General features: G+C 43.6%; 1 protein-coding gene across 1 annotated transcript in view; it reads right to left on the reverse strand.

Annotated features, from left to right (window-relative positions):
* Nucleotides 1–26235, reverse strand: part of AKNA (AT-hook transcription factor) — a 34354-nt gene that overhangs the window by 7207 nt on the left and 912 nt on the right. The window contains exons 2-16 of the mRNA XM_070955772.1: nt 25418–26235; nt 22848–22922; nt 17657–17813; nt 16569–16723; nt 15977–16036; nt 14793–14917; nt 13627–13846; nt 13012–13166; nt 11630–11776; nt 7535–7808; nt 6712–6818; nt 5675–5901; nt 4637–4796; nt 2885–3025; nt 200–309 (exon numbers count right to left, since the gene is read on the reverse strand). The exon at nt 25418–26235 is cut by the window's right edge and continues 333 nt beyond it. Coding sequence (XP_070811873.1) covers nt 200–309; nt 2885–3025; nt 4637–4796; nt 5675–5901; nt 6712–6818; nt 7535–7808; nt 11630–11776; nt 13012–13166; nt 13627–13846; nt 14793–14917; nt 15977–16036; nt 16569–16723; nt 17657–17813; nt 22848–22922; nt 25418–26235 — 2931 coding nt within the window. The remainder of the gene's footprint in view (nt 1–199; nt 310–2884; nt 3026–4636; nt 4797–5674; nt 5902–6711; nt 6819–7534; nt 7809–11629; nt 11777–13011; nt 13167–13626; nt 13847–14792; nt 14918–15976; nt 16037–16568; nt 16724–17656; nt 17814–22847; nt 22923–25417) is intronic.

Genomic DNA, 26235 nt, shown 5'->3' on the forward strand with positions numbered 1-26235 from the left:
GAGATTCTTCTCTTTGCCTAAAATGTGGCTCTTTACATAATTTAAATTAATCTAAGGGCCTTCAGTTGCTCTGGGTAACATCCTACCATTGGCCCTATTGACAGTTTGTGGCCGACAATTGAAAATCCAGAGACTGTGCAGGACCCCAAGTTCCTCATTCTGGACTACGCCAACAACATTTAAACCCTTTGCCACATACTGAAGTCCAAGTCGGATCCATGTTGAGCCAAAGATGGCTTCTGGGTCTTCCCTTTTGTTTCAGCGGCCAGAAATGATTCATCAGATTCCACCACGCTTTTCCTTGAAGTTCTGTGGAACGAGACAGCATGTTACACCGAAGACAAGACTACAGTAGTGGCCAAAATTGTGGAAACCTTTTGGGAAAAGTGTATTTTTGAGGTTTGATGGCTAATAACACCATTTTTTTTTTTTTTTTGGAGTTTCAAGATTCCACTGCTGGAATGGCCTGGGAATAGCCTAGACCTTCACCCAATGGAAAATCTATGGATTTTCCGACTAAAGAAACTTGTTAGTCAGAAGCGACCCAGCAATAAAACCCAGTTAATAGAAGCCATCCTTCAATCTTGGTTTCACATTAGAACAGCTGCAGAACTCAAAGACTTGGTTCACTCCATGGGAAGACGTTGTAAGGCCGTCATTCATGCTAAAGGTTACCCAACGAAGTATTAACTGACATGGTGATCATTTTTGCATACCTCGTTTTTTCCTAGGGTGATCATTTTTGTATATCTCGTTTTTTCTACGTGTTTCACTTTTCTTCTTTATACTGTAACTGCTATTCTAATAGCAAATCCTCCATGCAAGTTATTGCATTACATTCTTGATTCACTTATCTTTCCATTGATATATAATTTATATATCATTAGCTTAGTTTCTTTAGTCAGCTCCATAGATTTTCAATTGGGTTAAGATCTGGGCTATTCCCAGGCCATTCCAGTAGTGGAATATGAACTCCCCCCCCAAAAAAAGTGGTGTTATTAGTCATCAAACCTCAAAAATACACTTTTCCCAAAAGGTTTCCACAATTCTGGCCACTTCTGTATTGTATCCCACTCCAGTCCACTCCACTGCATTCCATTCCATTCTATGGGAAGTGAAGGCATCAGAGAGGGAACATCAATAATAATTTCATCCTGGTTTTGCTTTGAATCTCTTGTCTTTCTAAACAGTTTGGAACTCAGCCAGGACAGTAAAATTGTGGTTAAGCTGTTTTGGAAGTTTTCCATAATGTCTTTCATAACGGGTGAGTCAGCTGCCTTGTGAGAAAATAGATCGCCTCTGCAGTCCTATTGCCCTCTAGATATCAAAAAGATATAGATATCCCTTTTTCACAAGGCAACTGGATTTTGTTTTTCCTTGAAGGCGTTTCGCTTCTCATCCAAGAAACTTCTTCTAGAGAACAGTCACACACAACTAAAGAAGCTTCTTGGATGAGAAACGAAACATCTTCAAGTAAAAACAAAAAAAGTCCAGTCAGAATTGAAGAAACTTCTAGGATGAGAAGCGAAACTTCTTCAAGGAAAAACAAAAACAAAAGTTCATTCAGAATTGAAGAAGCTTCTAGGATGAGAAGCAAAACGTCTTCAAGAAAAAACAAAAAAAAGTCCATTCAGAACTGAAGAAGCTTCTAGGATGAGAAGCGAAATGTCTTCAAGGAAAAACAAAAAAAAAATACATTCAGAACTGAAGAAGCTTCTTGGATGAGAAGCGAAATGTCTTCAAGGAAAAACAAAAAAAAGTCCATTCAGAACTGAAGAAGCTTCTAGGATGAGAAGTGAAACGTCTTCAAGGAAAAACAAAAAAAAAAGTCCATTCAGAACTGAAGAAGCTTCTAGGATGAGAAGTGAAACATCTTCAAGGAAAAAAAAAAAGAAAGTCCAGTTGCCCCTTGAAAAACCATATTTGGGACAACCATGACCTGGATGATGGAGGATCTCCACAAACATGTAGTTTATTTATTTTATTTATTTATCAAATTTTTATACCGCCCTTCTCCCAAAGGGACTCAGGGCGGTGTACAGCCAAGATAAAAACCAACAAAAGTTAAAAACAATTTAAAATTATTAGATAGTTTGGCCAATCATCTAAAACACAATAACCCATTAAAATAATATTTTAGGCCAGCCCTGCTTGATGGAATAATAGCGTTTTAAGGACGCGGCGGAAGGTACGGTGGTCGGAAATCCGATGAATCTCCGGGGGCAGCTCGTTCCAGAGGGCAGGTGCTCCCACAGAGAAGGCTCTCCCCCTGGGGGTCGCGAGTCGACACTGTCTAACCGACGGCACCCTGAGGAGACCCTCTCTGTGGGAGTGTACTGGTCGGTGGTTATATCTAGTTATATCTATAGTTATAGATAGGCTCACCAGGGACTGGGAAGAAACAATGAGAAGAGAACAACCAGAGAAGAGTTTGCACAGAAATTTTTACACATTAAACAATAATAGAATAGAATAGAATAGAATAGAATAGAATAGAATAGAATAGAATAGAATAGAATAGAATAGAATAGAATAGAATAGAATAGAATAGAATAGGAGAAGGAGAAGGAGAAGGAGTGGAGTGGAGTGGAGTGGAGTGGAGTGGAATAGGAGTGGAATGGAAATGGAATGGAGTGGCGTGGCGTGGCGTGGCATGGCATAGAGTAGAGTAGAGTAGAGTAGAGTAGAGTAGAGTAGAGTAGAGTAGAATTCTCTCTTGGCCAAGTGTGATTGGACACACAAGGAATTCGTCTTTGGTGCATAAGCTCTCAGTGTACATAAAAAGAAAAGATACATTTGTCAAGAATCATAAGGTACAACACTTAATGATAGTCACAGGGTACAAATAAGCAATCAGGAAACAATAGCTGTGTTTATCCCTTACCTCGCTGGAGTGACGCTTGGATAAAGGTGAGCCACGTCCTGGACTCTGGACGGGTGGGGAGAAGGAGACTGCCGATGGAGTGACTCTTCTAGACTTTGACGTAACCGAAAGACTTCATGTTGCAAAGCTTCAATGGCTTCGCTGGAGGAGAAATAAAACAAACACACAGGAGCATCAGATTGACTGCGACAACTACTATTAGGGCGGGTTTGAAGTCACCCCAATTCTACCCAAGACAAAAGGGGGAAATGAGTTTAATGCAGGGGTGAAATTCAACATTTTTTCCGACCGGTTATGTGGGCATGGCTTGGTGGGCATGGTGTGATGTGGCTTGGTGGGCGTGGCAAGGGAAGGATACTGCAAAATCTCCATTCCCACCCCACTCTGAGGCCAGCCAGAGGTGGTATTTGCCGGTTCTCCGAACTACTCAAAATTTCCACTACCGGTTCTCCAGAACCTGTCAGAACCTGCTGGATTTCACCCCTGGTTTAATGCTCTTAACTCCCTCTTCCCATGATGGAGGGATGGGGTAGAATTACAGTTTTTTTAAAAAAAAAACTATTTGACTAAATTGGAGACAGTTGTTTAGAAACGAAGCAGGGGTGTCTTCCGTAGAGATGGAGAAAGCTTTGAGGGCAACACAAGTGTTTGGTAAGCCTCCATTAGCAACTCTCTCTCTCTCTTTCCCCAGCCAAAGGAGGGTTTGCCTTAAGGAGTTGTCAACCGAGGTAATCCGAAAAATAATTATGAATTGATGGAATGCATCCTTAATGGTTTGTCCTGTCTGGTTTGGCTCTGCAACCCAACAAGACAGACACAGACTTCGGAGGAGAATTAGAACTGCAGAAAAAACAAGGGCTACCAACCTGCCTTTCATGGAAGACCTGTATACCTGAGTCAAAAAGAGGGCTGTGAAAGTATCTACAGACCCCTCGCAACCTGGACATAAACTGTTTCAACTCCTACCCTCAAAATGACGCTATAGGGCACTGCACACCAGAACAACTAGACACAAGGACAGTTTTTTCCCGTAACGCCATCACTCTGCTAAACAACTAATTTCCCACAACACTGTCAAATTAACTACTAAGACTGTATTACTATTTTTTGTCTCACTCATATTAGTACCTATTAGTACTTCCCACTTATGGCTATATCCATGTTGCTTGTATCTTTACAACTTATATTGTCTTTATTGTTCCCTAGTATGATTTGATTGCTTAGTAGTATCCTATGACTATCAGTAAGTGTTGCATCTTATGATTCTTAACGAATATATTTTATTTTTTTTCTTTATGTACATTGAGACCATATGCACCACAGACAAATTCCTTGTGTGTCCAATCACACTTGGGCAATAAAAGAATTCTATTCTATTCTATTCTATTCTATTCTATTCTATTCTATTCTATTCTATTCTATTCTATTCTATTTTCTATTCCATTCCATTCCATTCCATTCCATTCTATCCCCTCTTGCCCCCACAAACTGGGTCCTCAATTTACCTACCTTAGAAAGGATGGAAGGCTGAGTCAACCTTGAGCCTGGCAAGATTCGAACTTACTTTAATTGCAGACAGCTGGTGTTAAATTACAGTGCTTAGTCTGCAGAGCTATCCAGGCTCTATCTTCTTTGGGTCATCCTGATTCTTTGGGCCTGATACGGTGTTTTGAAGTCCAACAATCCTACTTCAACAGCCTCACCAACCAATATTGCCTTCTCCTGAGCTCCTTTTCGGAGTGGCATACTTACTCTCGTTCCAAGCGTGAATGAAGAAAGTTCTTGTGGCGAGCTTGGACCATGTTTGAAGAAATTGGGGGTGAACTGGGGAAATCTCTCCCACGGGGTGGAGGGCTGCCATCCAGACTGGTACCACCATGTGTCTCAGTTTCTGTCTCAGAGTCAGGGTGAACTGGCAAGTAAGAGAGAGAGAGAGAGAGAGCAAGATATCATGAACTTTCCTTAAGGATGAAATTGTGGTCAGCCTTAAAATATATATACGTCAAGGTCTGCTTTTTTTAATACAGTATGGTGGCCACTGACCAGAAGTCTCGTAGGATGGGTCAATGCTTAAATCTCCAATTTCCAATCCCAACCTACTAAAGGGGAAATCACAGAAAAATTAAACTTATGGGGCAGCTAACACGCTACTTTTAACAGAATAACAAAGTTGGAAGAGACCTTTGAGGTCTTCTAATCCAACCCCGTTTAGGCAGGAAAGCCTACACCACTTCAGACAAACGGTTATCCAACCTCTTCTTAAAAACTTCCAGTGTTGGAGCATTTACAACTTCTGGAGGCAAGTTGTTCCACTGATGAATTGTTCTCACTGTCAGGAAATTTCTCCTTAGTTCTAAGTTGCTTCTCTCCTTGATTAGTTTCCACCCGTTGCTTCTTGTCCTGCCCTCAGGTGCTTTGGAGAATAGCTTGACTCCCTCTTCTTTGTGGCAACGTCTCAAATGTTGAAACCCTGCTATCTTGTCACCCCTTCTTTTCATTAAACATTTTTCCTTAATCACTTCCTTAACATGGTCTTTTGCTAGAAGCAAGCATCTTGGTGACCTGAGATATATATATTTTGAACAGTGTTGGCTTTAAGATCTCAGCCCCAATATCTGGGCGTTGTGAGCTGTGTTGTATACCTATAGATGACATCTTGCTACTGTTCAGAAACATTCTGAGATATTGGCCTCCATCATTGAGTCAAAGCTTCTTAAGGAAGGAGGTGAACCTTGGGTACCTGGACCTGATGGAGGTGGTACCCCCATCCTCATCTGGTATTCAACTCACAGTTCTCGTTGTCTTCCGGCTCCAGTTCATTTGTCCACCTGCAGGGAGAAGACTTCTGGAGGGAGTTTCTTTTCGCCAAGGTGCATCTGTTTCTCCCAGCTTCGGGCTTCACTTGTCCAGGTGATTTCTCTGGTCCCAGCTGTTTTGCCACACCTGGTGCTTTCTTTGAGGATGGTGAGCAGGGAGGCACATCAATTGTAGATGGAGGTCTCTGGATGCTGTAGGACCTGGAACCCAGAAACCAAGGATGAAATGCTACCGGTACGGACCGGTTCGAGAGCACTGGTAGCAGAGATAGGGGCTGGTTTGCCGAACCGGTGGCAATCGCTGGCTGGCCACACCCCCAAACCAGTCTACGGCCCGCAGCCCTTCCCTGCCTTCCACATGGCCTTCCTGTGCACGGGTGCAAGGCTGCCTTTTTTGCAGCATCCCCCTCCCCTCTTTGGATCACCCTACATGTGGGAAACTTTGCAGAAACAGGGCAGGCGGTTTGTATGGAGGATTGGCGGGGGAGGATGTGCGGCCTTCCGGGATGGAGAGCAGGGCAAGAGAAGGCTTCGATGTTTGCTTGTGTGGCGGAGGGAAACTCAAAGCGTTGGGGGCTTCAGAAGGGCAGAATGCGCTTCAAAATGCGCAGCTCCTGGTTCTAACAGTGAGTGATGTCAAGTTGGCCATGCCTACCCGGTCACATGACCACCAAGCCATGCCCCCCTCAAGCCACGCCCACAGAACCGGTAGCAAACATTTTTACATTTCCTGCCAGAAACCCAGGTATGTAGGATTGGTAAAGTATATTACACTTGTTTTCTATTCAGGTCCATGTGTTTTTTTTTTCTGGATTCTCCTCCACAGAAGGTAGAATTAGCAGTTTGGAGGGAAAGACAAAAGGGGAATAGAAAAAAGTGAGTGAAAACTGGAAAAAAGAGGGGAAGAAGGATGAAGAAGAAAAAAAGAAGGAACAGGAGGGAAGAGATGGTGTTACACAACTGAAAAAGAGATATATATAAAGGAAAAGGAGAATAATTAATGTGCTGTACCTCATCTTTGCCAACTGGTGCTTGGGCACCTGTGCCAGAGGAGATGCCCTGCTGGTTTCTGACCCCACAAAACCACTGTCTGTCTCTGGAGACACAATGCGCAGATCCTGCAACAAAGGGAAGATAACATAAGTCATGACTTATGGAGCTACCAGCAAAATCTAGACCATCTCTCTAGACTATTCTTGAAGGCCACCGAATTTAATCACAGAGGTATCTCCTTCACTTGGATTTATCTTCATTCCATGAATGTTGAAGGCCTGAGTGAAGGCACATCCTTTAAGGAAGCTGAAGAATCTTCTTGGATGAGAAGCGAAAAGTCTTCAAAGAAAAACCAAGGAAGTCCAGTTGCCTCTTGAAAAAGCACCTTTGGGACAACCATGACCTGGATGGCTGAGAATCTCCATAGACATTTAGTGATCCTTAAGGAAAGAACTGTAGCTCCATCCAAAGTGGACTCAACCAGGTCCATTGGACTTATCTAGTGAGGTTTCTAAGTAGCTCCAATACCCGAAAGACCCCAGAGATGGGGACACAAAGAACAGATGAACAGAGTTGGAAGGGACCTTGCAGGTGATCTAGTCCAACCCCCTGCCCAAGCAGGAGACCCTACATCTGCCTCTACCTAGGATCGAACTCACCACCTCCTGATTGTGAGGCAAGAGCTCCGCCTCTAGGCCAATGGGTCTTTCCATCCTGGTCTCCCAATTTCTGTTCTGGAGATATTTGAGGTTATATTTCCTTCCTTAATCTTCCCTAAGTGAGCAAGCTGGACGACCTGGAATTCTCCCCACCCCGTCTACCATCACCAACTCAGACTTACTTCACACAACGTTGTGTCCATCTTCCGGGGTGAATGCGGAGCTGCGGATTCCGATGCTACGCTTCCCCTGACGCTCGCCATGCTGCTGTGAGGCGAAAGCTCTGCCTGCTGCCTTCTCGAGAACATCTTGTGGACGGCAACTGTGGGACGGTTGATCTCTGCAGGTTCACCGAGAGCTGCTTCTGCTTGGATGGAAGACACGTGTCTCCTCGGGTGGGTTGGCTGCTGGACCTTTCTGAGCGAGCGCTCAGGAGCCTCCTTCTCCTGAAGTCCCCTATCACAAAAAGCAAAGCTGTGTTAGTTTGTGAACAGGTCCTTAAATTTAAGGTACAATGTTTCTTGGAAACTGATGTGTTAAGGTAATGATGATTTAAAGCTGACCAGCCACTGTAAGGCTGTAAACTGAGATGATAAAATGAGAATGAGTCAGCAGGGTTACTGCCACTTTAAGAAGCTGTCTATATAAGGGAGGCCATTAGAGGGCGTCTCTCTATCCTCATGTATCACCCTCCTTGTTGTGTTCTATCTGCATTGTAGTTCTCTGTGTAGAGTTGAAGAGGATTGATTGCTTGCCTGGTATGTGCCTACCACGTGTATGTCTGTATATAGAAGTCTTGGATATAAACCACTGTTTGCAATGACAAAACCTCTGTGTCTTGTATTTTGCTCCTGGGTTGTCTCAAAATAGTAGTCACGCTGTAAACACTCTAGACATGATGTTTCTAAGAAGCTAATCAAAGTTGCAATCGACAATCCGACATGCAAGCGGAAGAATAACAGAATAACAGAGTTGGAAGGGACTTTGGAGGTCTTCTAGTCCAACCCCCTGCTCAGGCCAGTACCTGAAGTACCCAGAAAATAACACAATGTCCAAATACGAACTTATAAAATGCAGACAATTTCTCCTAGAACCAGTGTGAAGCAAACACCTCCTTCCTACGTGTGCAACTTAGACCCAATTCACAAGAGCCTGGAGACTAAAACATATGAAGAACGGTTGCAGGAATTGGGTATGGCCAGTCTAGAGAAAAGAAGGACTAGGGAGGGACATGATAGCATCTTCCAATATTTGAGGGGCTGCCCCAAAGAAGAAGGGGTCAACTTATTTTCCAAAGCACCAGAAGACAAGACAAGAAACAATGAAGGGAAACCAATCAAGGAGAGAAGCAACCTGGAATTGAGAAGAAACTTCCTAACAGTGAGGACAATTAACCAGTGGAACAGTTTGCCACCAGAAGTTGTGGGTGCTCCATCACTGGAGGTCTTTAAGAAGAGACTGCATGGCCACTTCTGTCTGAAATGGTATAGGATCTCCTGCTTGAGCAGGGGGTTGGACTAGAAGACCTCCAAAGTCCCTTCCAGTTCTATTCCGATTGAAATTTACCTCCCCTCTTTTCTTAGAAACCGATCCTTCCTCCTCCCTCAGAATCTCCATCCGTCCTTACCAGTGGTGGGTTTCAAAATTTTTAACTACCGGTTCTGTGGGCGTGGCTTGGTGGGCGTGGCATGGCTTGGTGGGCGTGGCTTGGTGGGCACGGCAGGGGAAGGATACTGTAAAATCTCCATTCCCACCTCACTCCAGGGGAAGGATACTGTAAAATCTCCATTCCCTCCCCACTCCAGGGGAAGGCTACTGCTAAATCCCCATTTCCTCCCGATCAGCTGGGACTTGGGAGGCAGAGAATAGATGGGGGCGGGGCCAGTCAGAATTTTTACTACCGGTTCTCCGAACTACTCAAAATTTTTGCTACCGGTTCTCCAGAACTGGTCAGAACCTGCTGAAAAACCCATCTCTGGTCCTTACCTCCTGTAGAAAACCAGGATGGGGCTGAAGCGTTAAAAAGCACAGTGAAATCTTTGTTAGCAGTGCCAGGTTTTACGCCGCGCCGAGCTGAAAACTTGAAAAGTGGGGCAGTACGATTGCCTCCAAGCACACTAGATCTCCTGGCCAAATCCAAAGCATTAAAAAGAAACAAAAAACCAGTTGCTTCTCAGCTGTTGTTCTCCATCTCTTTAAGATTCCCCTGCTGAGTTTTGACTTCCTTCCTGTCAAATTCCTTTCCCTTCTCCCTCCCCTTCTGCATTCTCATCTTCTACATCCCTTCCTTGCCAAGGTAAGCCGTTTAGCAGACAGGAGGAAGGGAGGAGGGGTGGGAAGGGGGAGAGAGAGAGAGAGAGAGAGAGAGAGGGAGAGGGAGAGGGAGAGAGGGAGAGGCTAAAGCCGCTTTGAACGAGTCTGGGAAAGAAAACAAGAAAAAATGCAAAGGAATCTTTGTTCCACAGCTTCAGATGATGCAGCTAAAAAAGGCCAACCCGTTTCTAATTTTAGTCACATCTCGGAATGCCCCAAAACACCAGTTATTTTGCTTCTTTGGCACAAATAACCCAGCCAAACAGGCTTCGAATACATGGATATTTTCAGAGACGTTATGTAAGAAATTGTTTGTTAACAGTGTGGGAGAGAGAGCAAAAGAAAAACATTACTTGGGAACACCAATGTGGCTTTCAACCATGGAAGCGTTGACGCATCCAAATATTATTAACATGAGAAATATTGTTAGATACAAGGATATTTTATCAGAAAAGGGAGAATTAAAACAAAAATCAGGAGTTGGAAAATCAAGGGATTGAGACAGTCTGGTTTACACGATTGCAAATACAATCAAGACACGAAAAAGATCTCAAACAATAGGGTTTCAATCTGGGAAAATCAGAATTGGATGAGATATTGATGGGAACAGATGAAGAAATGATTAAGAAATTATAGAACTATTTATTGCAAATTAGATTAGAAGATGAAGAGGTAAAAGAAACAATGATAGCATGGGCAAAAAAATTTGGTTATACGATTGAATTAGAGAAATGGCAACAGCTATGGGAAAGGAATTATAAATTATGTATTAATTGAAAATAAATAGAACAATGGAGAGAGAATAGAGAGAGGAGTAGAGAGATAGATAGGAAGAGGGGAGAAAGGAGAGAGAGGGATAAAAGAAAGGGGAAAGGAGAGAAAGAAAAGAAGGGGAAATAAGAGTAGGAGAGAGGGTTAGAAAGGGAGGAAGAGGGGAGGAGTAGGGGAAAGGAAGAGGAAGTAGTGAAGGGGAAGGAGAGGAGGAAAGAAGAAAGTAGAAAAGGATAGAAGAAGGGAGGGAAAGGAAAGAAGGGAGAAAGAGAGGAAGGGTTGTTGGGAAATAAGGGAGATGGAATGGTAGAAGAGCAACCTCGAGTATAATGATCTAATATGAAGGTTAAAAGATAATATGTACGATAAGAGATTGTACATTTATGTATGTTTATGAGAAATAAAAATAAAAAACTTTTATATAAAAAAAATCAGGCCAGGATTCGAATGTGAATTTTTTCAAATCAAAAGCGTGGCTGTCCAGGAGTCTAAGCTTCGGTTTTGATTACTCCCAGGGAAGATTAATTCCCTCTGTTGGAGGAGAGTTCATTAATCTATTATTATTATTATTATTATTATTATTATTTTGCTTTCCACTTTATGTCCCACGCATGCTAAAATATGCATTTTTGCTCTTTCCTCCGTGGATGTCCGTTTCTTCTGTTTGTCCGGGGTTTTACACCCTTGGCTTAAACTGGGACATATCAAGAATGGCTGCAGGAACTGGGTATGTCTAGTTTAATGAAAAGAAGGAGTAGGGGTGACATGATGGCAGTCTTCCAGTATTTGAGGGGGCTGCCCCAAAAAAGAGGGGGTCAAATTATTCTCCAAAGCACCAGAAGGCAGGACAAGAAACAATGGATGGAAATTAATCAAAGAGAGAAGCAAACTGGAATTAAAGAGAAGCTTCCTAACAGTGAGGACAATTAACCAGTGGAACAGCTTGCCACCAGAAGTTGTGGGTGCTCCATCACTGGAGGCTTCTAAGAAAAGACTGTCCAGACACCTGTCTGAAATGGTATAGGGATCCTGCTTGAGCAGAGGGTTGGATTAGAAGGCCTCCAAAGTCCCTTCCAACTCTGTTATTCTGTTTCTTATGAAATACAGAGCAATTTCTTGGCCCTATTAAGATTGGAGATGGTGGTATTAGATCGTGAAATGAAGCAACTCCGGTTTTTTTCTCACGGACTTACTTGGAGGCAGAGGGGATTTTATTCGATGCAGATGCCTTCTGCAGGGAGCTACCCTTGGTCCCAGCGGCTGCGGTGACTTCACTGCCCAGTTCTTCTGCGTTGTGTTTGTGACTCAAGGCCTCTGGCAAAGATCTGAAGCTGCTGCACCTTGGAAATGAAAAAAGTAGAAAGCTGAGCCGGGATTAGAAAAACCTAACATATCTGGAGAATCAAATAAGATTTCCGTACTTTGCTTTCAGCTTCTCCCATCTGATCTACCCTCTACAATACCCAAAGGCAGTGGAAAGAATCTTCTCTTTCATCCTTCCTGTTTTAACCAAGGCTTCCTGAGACAGTAGCAATCACATGCTTAGTCCCCCTCTTTTTATTTCACCGGCTGTGAATTCTGTTCATTCACAGCCCGTAATGAGTCCCAAGCAATTTGTGAATATTCCGACAGAAGTCTGCCACAGTCTTTCGGGATAAGGCTGATAAACACCCACCTTTATCTCCCTTGAGACGCTGCCAAAGACCTAACTGGGAATTAGCTTTGGAAGGCCAAACGGAGCACAGAGTCAAAACGGAGCTTCAGAGTTTAAACCGACCAGAATGAACAAAGTTGCTTCCTGCAAAGGCTCCCCCTGTTCCTCTGCCTTGCTGAGGCTCCAAAATCAGCACATAACTCCCAGATGGCCCCGGCTCCATCTCTGCCTCTGACGCAGAGCCCTCGCCCGAGCCTTCCCCAGTCTCCAGGACTGGCCCATGTTCCTCCCCAGCCTCCCCACTGTCTGACTCTGCTGCCAGCTCCACAGTTCGCTGGTGGGCCACAACACTTCCATGAAAGTTTGATGACCTCAAGATCAGGTGGTAACACACAGATACGATGGCGCCAAGTTTGAATGGGTGAAGCCCCGGGAGAGAAAGTGGGTGAAGCTTAGAAGAATCCCTCTGTCAGACTTTGATGCTATCTCAAAATAAAGGAATTTCCAAACTGCCAATCTTTAAGGAAATCTTTTCTTTAATTGAGCACAGCCACCGGATCATGACTCGATGCGGACAAAACTGACCTTTTGCCCCCCCCAATCCCTCCCTTTCCGATCCCCAAATCTCTGCTTCTCATTGGCTATCTTCCAAGTCATTCTTCAGACTTCTTGTCTCGACATTTCCCAGGAATGTCCCCCCTCCTCATTTCCACGACAACCCGACTTCAAAGGGATTTAGCAGGCAAAAGTTCAGAGCTTATCTCTCTCTCTCCTCTGCTCTCTATGCCAGCGTTGAAGCGCTGACACCCACGTGGATTCATTCTCATTGCAGCTCACCCGCCCCAACCTTTCACGTTCCAGTTTGGACTTCCGTTTTTTTTTTTTTCCATGCGTGAACATGAACCTGAAAGACAGCCTTACTTTTCCAGAAGATAATCCATGTCCTCTTCCTCCTGAGGCTTGCAGGGTTGGGGCAGCTCCAGGAAATCATCTTCTTCTTCATCGGCCCCATCACTGATGGAACTCAAGTCTCCCTCCACCTGGACTTGAGTGATGTTCTTCTTGGGGGTGGAGGCCTGAGGAGTGGATGGAAAAACCCAAGTGAGTTGAAATAGGACCACTTCACAATGTTGCCCCAACATGAATGCCCCACACTTTTTACAACGGCACTGAGGAAAGTGATTTATGACTGTTTTTCACACCATTGCAGCATCCATTATTCACATTTATGACGGTCAGATTCGCTTAACAACCATGTCATTAATTTAGGGATTGCAAGGATTCACTTAACAACGGAAGCAAGAAAGGCCGTAAAAGGGGGCACAGCTCACTTAACGGCCAACTCGCTTAGAAATTTTGGACCTCATTGCAGTTGTAAGTGAAGGACTACCTGTGGATCCCATGTACATTATGGTTCAGTTTATTAACTCAGGGTTTGCGTTCAGCTCTAAAATGCTGCCACTGAAATCTTCCCTGGACAGATTATTTCCGTCATTCCCTCAGGAAAAAAAACCTTCTAAATAATCTTGATTTTACCTCAGGATACGCTATGCAGACAGCTGGGACCGGAGCGTGAAGGGACGGTGTTGGGGTTCCCATTTGTTCCTCAGAAAGCTGGACTGGGAAGCTGGGATGTGACGGGACGCTTTGTGGAGAAATCTCCGCTCCAACTGGTTGGTTCCACGTAGGCCGCTCGATTCTCTCTTTCAAGCCCTCCAAACGCAGACCCAGATGGAAAACGTTGCCTTCCACGGCTCTGAGATACATTAAGCCACAATCCACAAATCTTTTATTTGTCAAGTTGGATATAAATTCCTGCTCTCTGGATATTTTTAATAGCACTGGGCATCAAAGTCATTTTTTAAAAAAAGATAAAGGGTTCCTCTATCCCAGAGGTCTGCAACCTTAAACACTCAAAGAGCCATTTGGACCCGTTTCTCACAGAAAAGAAAACACCGGGAGCCACAAAACCCTTCCCGTGCCTGACTACTTCTTGAGCAGCCACAAAACTAGCCTAGGTAGTTGAATTAAATGCTCTGTTTTCTTCTGAAACTTTTCTTGTCTTGGATTTATCCATGGTTGGCCTACCAGGGGTTGAAAAGCTCAATAAATTGTGTACCGGCAGGTGTCGCACATTGGTGGTTATTTTGAGTGACAGGGAGCCAGTCATGTCTGACTCTAGGGCAAGGTGCTCATTTCTATTTTCTTGCCAAGGAAGTAAGCATTGTCCGAAGACGCTTCCATGATCCTGTGGATGGGATTATTATCCACTAAGGTGCAAAGAATGCTGTTATTTTCTACCAAAGTGGTACCTATTTATCTACTCACATTTGCATGCTTTTGAACTGTTAGGTGGGCAGGAGTTGAGGTAAGTAGCGGGAGCTCACCCCGTTGCGTAGCACTCGGGACTTAAACCAGACTGTATGTCAACTTGCAAAGCATCCCTGGCCTGCTCTCAAGTTGCCATAGGCAAGGGGGCGATGGGAAAACAGTGAAGCAGCACAGCAGCCAAAAAACAAAAGCACATTCCAGACATATCTCTCTCAAGGCTGTCTCCCAGGGTTATTCACAGCGGCCAGAGGGGAGTGATTATCTACAACCTGTGAAATTGCTCTGTTGGCGAATGTGACTGATGACACACCCTGAGGGGAGGAGGGAAACAGGATCAAGAGTGGGTCGTAAATTGGTGGATGTCTACGTACCGGTTGGGATCAAATTCTCCCAGGGTCTCCATAGCTCCGTTCTGATTCAACTGCTGGTACTTGTTTCGAGCCTGCAGATAAGCTTGTTCCAATGCCTCCTGAGCTTCCTTCAGCCTTGCAAAGCCCTACCGAGATGGTTGAAGATTGAAAGAGGAATAAGCACAGGAAAACCTCAACTTACAACGGTTCTTTTAGTGACTGTTTCAAAGTTACAAACGGCACTGAACAAAAATGACTTGGGACCATTTTTCACACTTAACGACCGTTGCAGCATCAAGAAAGTTGTAAACTGGGGCAAAACTCACCTAACCATTGTCTCACTGAGCAACAGAAATTTTGGGCTCCATTGTGGTCGTAAATCGAGGATTACCTGTAATCTGAAAACTGTTCTTTTGAGAATGCTTTTGTCATTTAGAATAGAATAGAATAGAATAGAATAGAATAACAGAGTTGGAAGGGACCTTGGAGGTCTTCTAGTCCAACCCCCTGCTTAGGCAGGAAACCCTACACCATCTGTTTATGGCCATAGGAGCGTCATCTCTGATTCTACTACTTGAAAAGTTACTCTGTGTTTGTGCAAACGGAAACACAATTCCCTTTGGCCTCCCAAAGACCAATTTCTTCTTTCTTGGCCCATGGTTTAAATAATTCAAAGGCAGAAGATCAAAATTTCACCAAGGAATAGAAAATTTGGGGAAGGGGGAGGAAAAATATGACTGGAATTAATTTGGGAGAACTCCAAGATCTCAGTAGTGGACTGGAAAAATCAGGACTTAACAACAACAGTGTTGGAAGGGATCTTGGAGGTCCAACCCTTGCTAAAATATTTTGTGCAGAAAAAAAAAGACAAGGGTGTATGTAAATTTATACAGGTGGTTCTCGACTTACGACCAAAACTGAACCCAACATTTCTGTTGCTGAGTGAGACATTGGTTAAGTTTTTTGTCCGCATTTTACGATCTTTCTTGCTGAGTCACCTGATTGTTATAATCACGAGTCGGTGGCCAAGCGTCTGAATTTCGTTCAGGGGGATGCTGCAACCGTCGTTAAGTGTTGAAAACTGTCGTAAGTCCCCTTTTTTACAGTGCGGTTGTAACTTCAAACAGTCCCTAACTGAACTGTTGTATACCGAGGACTACATGGGAGGGGGAGTCATTTAACAGGAGGAGGAAAAACTGTGTTACCTTCAACTGGTCCATGGCCTCCAGCCTATCGGTTTGAATTAAATCCTCCAAAAATTCCATCTAAAAAAAAAATATGAATGAATTTATCATGTTGCAATAATCAAGATGCCTCAGTTCCAAGAAGCAGGAAAAGATTAAACAAAGGGCAAGAATGAGTGCGCACAAATCTAACAACAATTGCAACCCAGAATCCAGGTTGTTTAATCTACTTAATGCCGAAACACACACAACACGTATGTAGCATGTCCTCACAACATGTAGAATGTCTTCAGATCGGAAAACGGACTCGCGAATCCCTCCTTCTTTTCCGGTTGCCGGTCAGAAATAAGAAACTGTGAAATCCTTGCTCCTCTCTGAGCTTGGTTGTTTTCTTGCAGATGTTTTCATTACCCAGCTCGGTAACATCATCAGTGCTAGAAGAATTGAAAAGCAACCCCTAACTCCCTACCAACACTGATCATGTTATCTAGTTGGGTAATGAAACGTCTGCAAGAAAAGAACCAAGCTAGGAGAGCATCAAGGACCCCATAGTTCAACCTTGGGCTACAAAAATATTCTCCTTTATTGGAAATTTAATAATAAAAAAACTCGCCTGGGTCTGAAATTTACTTGCTTGGGCAGCTAACAATCTTGTGAGATGATCACCCAGGAAGGGCATTTTGCTGGAGATAGGACGATCTGTTTCGGAAGAAGTGATGCCCGTGGAATTGCTCAAGGATGAGTGTTGCGCCTGCTGCCTGGGAAATCCTGCAACACAACAAAATTATAAATCCTGCTTGAAGTTCAGCTCAATTCATGGAGTGTAATACCTTCAGGATGTGCTCATTTATTTATTGGCAACAATAGAGGAAGGTGGGGTCCTTGGTGCTCTCTGAACTTGGTGAGTTTCTTGCAAACCTTTCATGACCAAACTAGGTAACATCATCAGTGTTAGAAGGTGGGCTTTGTGGAGGAGAGAGAAGGGGGAAAGAAGAGGAGGAGGAGGAGGAAGAGGAGGAGGAGTGCAGGGTCCTTGGTGCTCTCTGAGCTTGGTGATTTTCTTGCAGACGTTTCATCACCCAACTAGGCAATATTATCAGTGCTAAAGGGAGTGGACTTCGTGGAGGAGAAGAGAAGGGAGAAAGAAGATGAAGAGGAGGAGGAGTGTAGAATCCTTGGTGTTCTCTGAGCTTAGTGGTTTTCTTGCGGACATTTCATGACCCAACTAGATAACATCATCAGAGCTAAAAGGAAATGGGCTTTGTGGAATGAAGCAGAGGGAGGGGGAGAGAAAGAGACAAAGGAGGAGGAGAAGAAGGAAGATGAGGAGGAGTGTAGGATCCTTGGTGTTCTCTGAGCTTAGTGGTTTTCTTGCGGACATTCCATGACCCAACTAGGTAACATCATCAGGGCTAGAAAGGAGTGGATTTTCCTCCCTATTTATATACTACTGGCTCAGTGCGGCTGGAGAGAGAGAAAAACGCCTTGCTCCAGCTTCTTTTGAGGGAGTTTTTTCTGCTTGTCAGTCTAGTCTACAGCCTTGGGAATTCCCACTCATACCCTTCCCAGGTACGACTGGAATTGAGCATTGGAGAATCAGCCAATCAATTACTTGCCCGGTTTACAGCTTTCGCCCTTAAGGGGAATGACGCAGTTTCTCCCAAGATCGAGGAAGACCAGATGCAAATGTCTCACACTTACCTTCACCTTGACCACTCATGAATGCTTGGCTGGACCGCTTTGTGATCTCGGCGGACCTGATTTGAGGGATGCTGAACGTGACCACTTTGGACGCCTCTGATATTCTCCCCATTTCAATGGCCTGGCTGGGCTTCGGAGGGTCGCTGTACAAGCGTACCTGAAAGGGAGCAGGGAAAAAATTAGAAGAAATCTATCTCATCGTGATCTCCAAAAAAGAAAAAAAAAAGAAGAAGAAGAAAGGAAAATAGGCAATGCAGGGGCATTATTTTATTATTATTAGTCATATTCCATGGCTTAGGACCTGGGTACCTACGAGACCGTCTTTTGCCACCAATAGCCTCCCACCGACCAGTTCGTTCTCACAGGGAGGGACTACTCAGGGTACCGTCAGTCAAATGATGCCGACTGGCGACTCCCAGGGGGAGGGCCTTCTCTGTGAGGGCTCCAACCCTTTGGAATGAACTGCCCCCCGAGATACGGAATATCCCTGATCTCCGTGCTTTCCGCCATGCCCTCAAGACCCTGATGTTCCAACAGGCGGGGCTAAACATATGAACATGTGAATGTTTTTAAAATGTTATCTAATTTTAGGTTCTATTTAATTGGGCCAAACTATGTTATAATAATAATTTAAATTAGCAATTTTATGATGTTTGTGTATCTATATTTTTCTTGACTGTACACCGCCTTGAGTCCTACGGGAGAAAGGCGGTATAGAAATATAATAAATAAATAAATAAATATTTTCTATGCTGCCCACTCTCCGAGGACTCTGGGCGGCTTACACCAAAGACTGTATACTAAATAGCATATTTCCCCCAACAATCTGGGTCCTCATTTTACCCACCTCGGAAGGATGGAAGGCTGAGTCAACCTTGAGCCGGTGAGATTTGATTGGCTGATCGGCTGAACTAGCAGTCAGCTGAAGTAGCTGCAGTACTGCACTCTAACCACTGCGCCACCTCGGCATCTCTTTGGTTTCATCAAAGGAAGGCAAGATGGAACGGTTTAAAACCAATCAATCTCAAACATTCCTTGAAGAGTTTGGAAAGAAATAATCCAGTTTCTCGACTGGGCACCTAAAGCCAAGGTTAGTAACTTAGCAGTAAATTCAAGGAAAGAGCTCACGTTCAAACTTGCCCTTTTTCTACTTTTTTTTTTTTTTAATTTGATTTATATGCCGCCTTTCTCCGGAGACTCAGGGCGGCTTACAATGCGTTAAACAATAGCCTTCATCCTTTTGTATATTTATACAAAGTCAGCTTATTGCCCCCACAAACTGGGTCCTCATTTCACCTACCTTAGAAAGGATGGAAGGCTGAGTCAACCTTGAGCCTTGGAGAGATTCGAACCAGCAGTAAATTGCAGGCAGCTGTGTTAATAACAGGGTGCATAGACCACTGTACTATCAAGGCTCTTAAAATGGGAGGGATAATGACACATAACCTTTAGGTATGTCAAACCCTGGAGAGTCACAGAGTAGATCTATGTGGATAGATTAGGTTAAATCTGGTCAAGAATACTCAAGATGCTCTCCAGTCAACCTGTTTTCCAAAGCACCTGAAGGCAGGACAAGAAGCAACGGATGGAAACTAACCAAGGAGAGAACCAACCTAAAACTAAGAAAAGAAAATGACTGTGAGAACAATTAATCAGTGAAATGACTTGCCTCCAGAATTTCCAACGCTGGAGGTTCTTAGGAAGAGATGGGACAATCATTTGTCTGAAATGGTCTAGGGGGGTTGGACTAGAAGACCTCCAAAGTCCCTTCCAACTTTGTTATTCAGAGGCTCACAATGATTCTGCTGGGTTTCACCTCCAAGCCCATTCACTTTAGGGCTGAAAATATGGACTTTGCCCCTTTCATTCGGGTTTCGATTACACTTCAACCTGGAAGTCTGGATTTTATAAATGGCTACGGCCTTTTTGGCTGTAGGGATGCGGTGGCTCAGTGGCTAAAATACTGAGCTTGTCGATCAAAAAGTGGCAGTTCAGGGGTTCGAATCCCTAGTGCCACATAATGGGGTGAGCTCCCTTTTCCCAGCTTCTGCCAACCCAGCAGTTTGAAAGTACGTAAAAAATGCAAGTAGAAAAATAGGGACCACCTTTGGTGAGAAGGTAACAGCGTTCCGTGTGCCTTTGGCGTTGAGTCATGCCGACCACATGACCACGGAGATGTCTTCAGACAGCACTGGCTCTTCAGCTTTGAAATGGAGATGAGCACCGCCCCCTAGAGTCAGGAACGACTAGCACATATGTGCGAGGGGAACCTTTACCTGTACAACCTCTACCTGCTTTCTCTGGTCCCCAACTGCCATCGTCCTCCGAATCGCACAAGTGGAGGTGGAATTCTACGTCTCCTCTCCTGCTTATGTTCTAGCAGTTAGAACTGGATTTCTGAAACTGATCCACATCTTTAGTTGCCCCAGCCAGCTCTCCTTCAAATCTCCTGAGATGTCTCCATAAACTAAGCATTGTGATGGCATGAGAGCATCATGGTGGACAGGGCTTTCCCCCCCCAACAAACCCAGTGGAGATTTTTTCAGCAAAGGATGGAGGGAAACAGGACAAGAATTTGTAAAACGATGACTGGTCCTGAGGAGCAGTTCCAAAGGTAATGCTTCTCATTTTTTTTTAAGGGGAAAAAGAAATCAATTATAAAAAAGTAACTAAAAGACCAGCATTTATTTATTTATTTATTATTTTATTTTTTTATTTGATTTATATGCCGCCCTTCTCCGGAGACTCAGGGTGGCTTACAACGCACTAAGCAATAGCCTTCATTCTTTTGTATATTTATACAAAGTCAGCTTATTGCCCCCACAACTGGGTCCTCATTTCACCTACCTTAGAAAGGATGGAAGGCTGAGTCAACCTTGAGCCTTGGTGAGATTCGAACCTGCAGTAAGTGCAGGCAGCTGGTCTTAATAACAGGGTGCTTTAGACCACTGTACTACCAAGGCTTTTGCGAAGCTTCTTCTCTGGTAACATCAAACTGCAAACTAGGGCATACAAAACCTTTGCCAGACCAATTCTCGAATACAGCTCGTCTGCCTGGAATCCAGACTATATATCGGACATTAATATAATTGAGCGGGTCAGAGGTATTTCACGAGAAGAGTCCTCCACTCCTCTGCTCACAACAGAATCCCTTATGCCACCAGGCTTGAAACTTTGGGCTTAGACAACCTGGAACTATGCCGTCTTCGGTCTGACCTAAACGTAGTACACAAAATTGTCTGCTACAATGTCCTACCTGTCAATGACTACTTCAGCTTCAACCGCAATAATATACGGGCAAACAATAGATACAAACTCAAGGTAAGCCGCTCTAAACTCCATTGTAGAAAATACGACTTCAGCAACAGAGTGGTCAATGCCTGGAATTCACTATCTGACTCAGTTGTTACATCCTCAAAGCCCCATAGCTTCAACCTTAAACTGTCTACCGTGGACCTCACCCAGTGGTGGGATTCAAGTAATTTAACAGCCGGTTCTCCACCCTAATGATTTCTCCAAACAATCAGTTTGCCAAACTGGTCAGAAGTTAACAACCGGTTCTCCCGAAGTGGTGCGAACTGGCTGAATCCCACCACTGACCTCACCCCATTCCTAAGAGGTCCGTAAAGGGGATGTACATAAGCGCAACCAGCGTGCCTACCGTCCCTGTCCTACTCTCCCCATTTATTTGCATTCATTCCTTTTGTTCATATCCATGTTTATATTTATACCTGCTATCTTGTACATGTTTGACAAACAAATAAATACAAATACAAATGAGAATTTTTTTCCCCCAAAAGTCTCATCATCTTTTTTTGTAACGTGGTGACCAAAATTGGTTGCAGTGTTCCAGGTGTGGTTTTTACTAGGGTTTTATAAAGCGGTACTAATACTTGATTCTACGCCTCTGTGGGACACACAGGAAGGGGGAAGAATCTGTCACAATCTTGAGACGCAGGAAGTCGAAGAGCAAAGAACAGCCAGTTGCAAATCCGGCATGTTCTGAATTCCCCCCCTCTTTTTTGCATTTCATTTCCTGTTCAAGGCGAAACTGGCTGAGTCATCTTAATAAAGAAAGACCAGCGTTGCCTTCTCCCCTCGAAAAATACAATTCTCTCTTCTTCTTTTCAACAGCCCTAAAGACTTCCTTCAAGACCTCCTTCGCCGAATTGTAGAGCTGAAGAAAAGCCTTTAAAAGCCAGCCAGATCTCATTTTATCGCGAGGAGTTCTGACTCACAATGATTTTCTAAAACGATGGGATCCAGAACTAATCTCAATTCTACTGCTTTTGAAACAAAGCTTGGATTTTTTTTTTAAAAAAAGAAATGAATCAAAATGAAATATTTTGATTTTAGCAATTAGCTAAAATAATTGCTAGATATTGGAAATTAAATGTTGACTTAAAATTAGAAGAATGGTATAATGAAACACGGAAATTTGCATTAAATGATAAATTGACTTGTGATATTAAAATTAGAAGTGGTATATACAAAGAGAATGTTTTTTTGGAAAACTTGGCAACCATTTGTGGACTTTGCACTTGGGAGATTGGATGAATCGGCGCCAGTACCTTATCAAAGAGATTTTTGGAAGAATTGAAGACTTTAATTTCCTAAAACTTCCTTTCCATTTGTATAGCACGTTGGGGGGGAAATTTTTTCTTTCTTTACTATTGATTTTTGTATTGTTTTTTCTTTTCTGTTATTCTTTAACAATAAAAATACCATAAAAAAAAAAGAAAGAAATATTTTGATTTTTCCGCAAACGAGGAATAATGGATGGAAACTGATCAAGGAGAGATTCAACCTAGAAATAAGGAGAATTTTTCTGAGGGAGAACAATCAACCAAGATGCCTTCAGAAATTGTGGGAGCTTCATCACTGGAGGCTTTCAACAAGAGACCGGACTGCCATTTGTTGGAAATGGTGAAGCGGGGGGTTGGACTAGATGACTTACAAGGTCCCTTCCAACTCATTAACTCATTAATAATCTGTAATAAGCATGGTCTTCTCTGACCAGTGAAACCTATGAAGTCCTACACACACAACCTCTGTTCTGCAATCAGCTACTACCTGTTCCCCAACCAGGTTATGTTCATAAGGTGTTCCATTAGGAGAACCTGGTACCCACAAAGCAAAGGTTACAGAAAAGACTTGGATAATACGATAGTTATCGTATATTATCTGGTACCTTGGCACTCAGCCGCAACCGGTCGATGGTGTTCTCAGCTTCAGCGTACTTGGTTAGAAGTTTGTGGTAGTCTTCCTAAAAAAAGTGATGAAGAGAACACGGTGTTTCATTTACACGCCCCTTATGGAATAGGAAGTGCTTTGAGGGTGTATGATCTGTATATGGCACAGAGCAATGGTCATAAGTATGAGTCAGTGGCCAAGCGTCCAAATTTTGATCACATGGTGCTGCAAAGGTCGTAAGTGTGAAAAATGGTCCTAAGCCACTTTTTTTTGGTGCCATTGTAACATTGAAGGGTACACTGACAGCATATGCACCGAAGACAAATTCCTTGTGTGTCTAATCACACTTGGCCAATAAAGAATTCTATTCTATTCCATTCTGTTCTGTTCTATTCCCTCTTCTCTCCTTCCATTCCACTTTCTATTTTCTACTCTACTCTATTCTATCATTCCACTTTCTATATCCTTTTCTATTTCCTTTTCTATTTTCTATTCTATTCTATTCTATTCTATTCTATTCTATTCTATTCTATTCTATTCTATTCTTCCATTCCACTTTCTATTTTCTTATCTATTTTTTCTTTTTTCTTTTCTTTTCTTTTCTTTTCTTTTTTCTATTCTATTCTATTCTATTCTATTCTATTCTATTCTATTCTATTCTATTCTATTCTATTTTTTTCTTTTCTTTTCTAATTCTTCCATTCCACTTTCTATTTCCTTTTCTATTTCCTTTTCTTCCTTTTCTATTCTATTCTATTCTATTCTATTCTATTCTATTCTATTCTATTCTATTCTATTCTATTCTATTCTATTCTATTCTAATTCTAATTCTATTCTTCCATTCCACTTTCTATTTTTTATTCTATTATTCTATTCTATTCTATTCTATTCTATTCTATTCTATTCTATTCTATTCTATTCTTCTACTCTACTCTACTCTACTCTACTCTACTCTACTCTACTCTACTCTACTCTATTCTATTCTATTCTATTCTATTCACCATTGTGTTAAGAGCTACCTGTATATGAATGAACCGGTTACTAGAAGCCAAGGACTGAATGGCTACGAACGGTGCTTTAATCTTGAAGGATGCACACACAAAGGGACATACACACACACAAAGTGGGGAAATATGCATAATGTGTGTAGGTTGTGACCTCTCTCCGCTTAGATTGATGCAGACCTGCGGAGGGTGCATTAGATAACTTGCTTTTGGCTAGTGGCCTAGATTTTTCTATTGATGCCTTCAGAGACGGAGTTTGCTCATTCACATGAATGAGCAAACCTCCAGATCAGCGAGAAGAATAGTAGTAATCAAAAAATACATTTCTGCAAATTGACAAGCCTCTACGCCAGACCAAAGGGGTTTTCTCTCCCTAATGCTCCTGTGCAAAGTGGGAGAAAAATTCCGCCTGGAGGAATAGAGGCAGTCCCTGACTTACAACGGTTGTGTTTTAGTGGCTGTTCAAAGTTGTAATGGCACCGAAGGGACTCGGGGACCGTGTTTCACCCTTACAACCCCTGAGGCATCTGCCACGGGATCAAAATTCAGACGTCTGGCCACTGACTCGTATTTACGACAGTCGCAGCGTGTCACGCGATCCTCTTTTGCAGCCTTCCGATGAGCCAAGTCAACGGGGAAGCCAGATTCGCTGAACAAGGGTCTTGCTGACTTAACGACGGCAGCGATTCGCTTAACAACGGTGGCAAGAAAGGTCGTAAAATGGGGCAAAAGTCACTTCGCAAAGTCACTTTGCTTAGCCGCAGAAATTTGGGGCTGAATTACGGTCGTAAGTCGAGGACAATCCATATTGTGGACTATCTAGAGGCCACCTATCTAGAGGCTTGCAGTTTAAAAGGAGGGAAGAGTGCAAAACATCTGGTTATATAGGTAGACCTCCACTTACGACCACAATGGAGCCCAAAATTTATGTCGCTAAGTGAGACAGTTCTGAAGTGAGCTTTGCCCCCATTTTACAACCTAGCTTGCCGCCGCTGTTAAGCAAAGCACTGCAAGTTGTTTAGTCAGTCCCACGGTTGCAAAGTGAATCTCGGCTTCCCCGTGGACTTCAATTTTCAGTCGGTCACAAGACGGGATCTTAAAACACTGTGACCATCATAAATTGAGCCGGTTTCCAAATGTCTGAATTTTGTTTATGGGGACGATCGTAAGTGTGAAAAATGGTCATAGGTCACCTTTCTCAGTGTAATTTCCCCACTGTAATTTCGAAGCGTCACTCAATGTGCTGTTGTAAGCCGAGGACTACCTATATAGGCCGTCCTCGACTTACGACAGTTCATTTCGTGACTGTTCCGCACGGTCGTGGGATTTATATTTGGATGCTTGAACACGGACTCATATTTATGACGGTCGCCAGATAGGGGAAGCCAGATTCACTTAACAACTGTGGGACTAGATTTGCTTCACAAACGGGCCAAGACAAGTCATAAAACTGGGGCTAAACCGATTTCTCACTTAGCAATTTGGCGGGTTCAGGTTCGGTCGTAATTCAAGGACTCCCAATGTTCAGGAAAAGAATTTTCGGAATCCGTCCAGGAGACATTACCTGAAGCTGATGCACCAGTTCCGTAGCCTGTCTGGGAGACTTCAGTTCCTCGGGAATAACAGAGATGGTGGGCATGGGACATTTTGGAGGAGATCCTTCTCCGCTGCTCAACAACACCTCTCGGACAATCTCGGCAGGTGACTTGAAGATGACCGGCTTCCTAACCTCCTTCCAGCTCGCCGGAGAAGATTTTCCTTGAGGTGGTTGGTAGCTTTGAGGATCCTTGGGGAACTTAACCCGGGCTTCCACTTTGGACAGATCTGGTAATGGGTAGTTGAGTTTCCCTCGGCCGTATTGTGTGACGTCTCTCGTCCCAGAGTTTGACTGAGTCTCTCGGTCTGGTTCTTTCAAAGCAGGATGTCCAGATTTTTTCTGGCTGGTTATTCGTTGAGGGCTCAGAGATCTGGACTGCCTTGGACCTTTCGACAACAGCCCGTGGGGTATATCTGCTTTCGGCTTGCGTGTTCGTTTCTCCAATTGGCTGCCAACTCGTTTGAAGGTGTGGGACATCGGCGCCGTCTCTCTCGAATCCGAAAGTCTTTCTACGGTGTTGTTGTTGAAAGCGAGCTGCTGCATGGTTTGAGCGATCTCCGCTGGAGGTTCTTTCTCAAGAGGTTGTTCCAAATCCTCCATCCAGGATAACTCCGGACAAGTCTCGGCGTCAATGCCGGGACAATTCTGAAGATCTTCCAGAGATTGGAAATCCAAGAGTCGCTGATTGTACGGCAAGGAACTTTCTAGAGAACTGTGCCCGTGACTGTCCAGATTTCTTCCTAACTCCCAGGAGAACTTTCGATCTTCAGGGAAGTCCAGACCAT

This window comes from Pituophis catenifer, unplaced genomic scaffold (assembly GCF_029215685.1).
Source record: "Pituophis catenifer annectens isolate HBS135680 unplaced genomic scaffold, rPitCat1.0.hap2 SCAF_17, whole genome shotgun sequence".
NCBI classification, from domain to species: Eukaryota; Metazoa; Chordata; class Lepidosauria; order Squamata; family Colubridae; genus Pituophis; species Pituophis catenifer.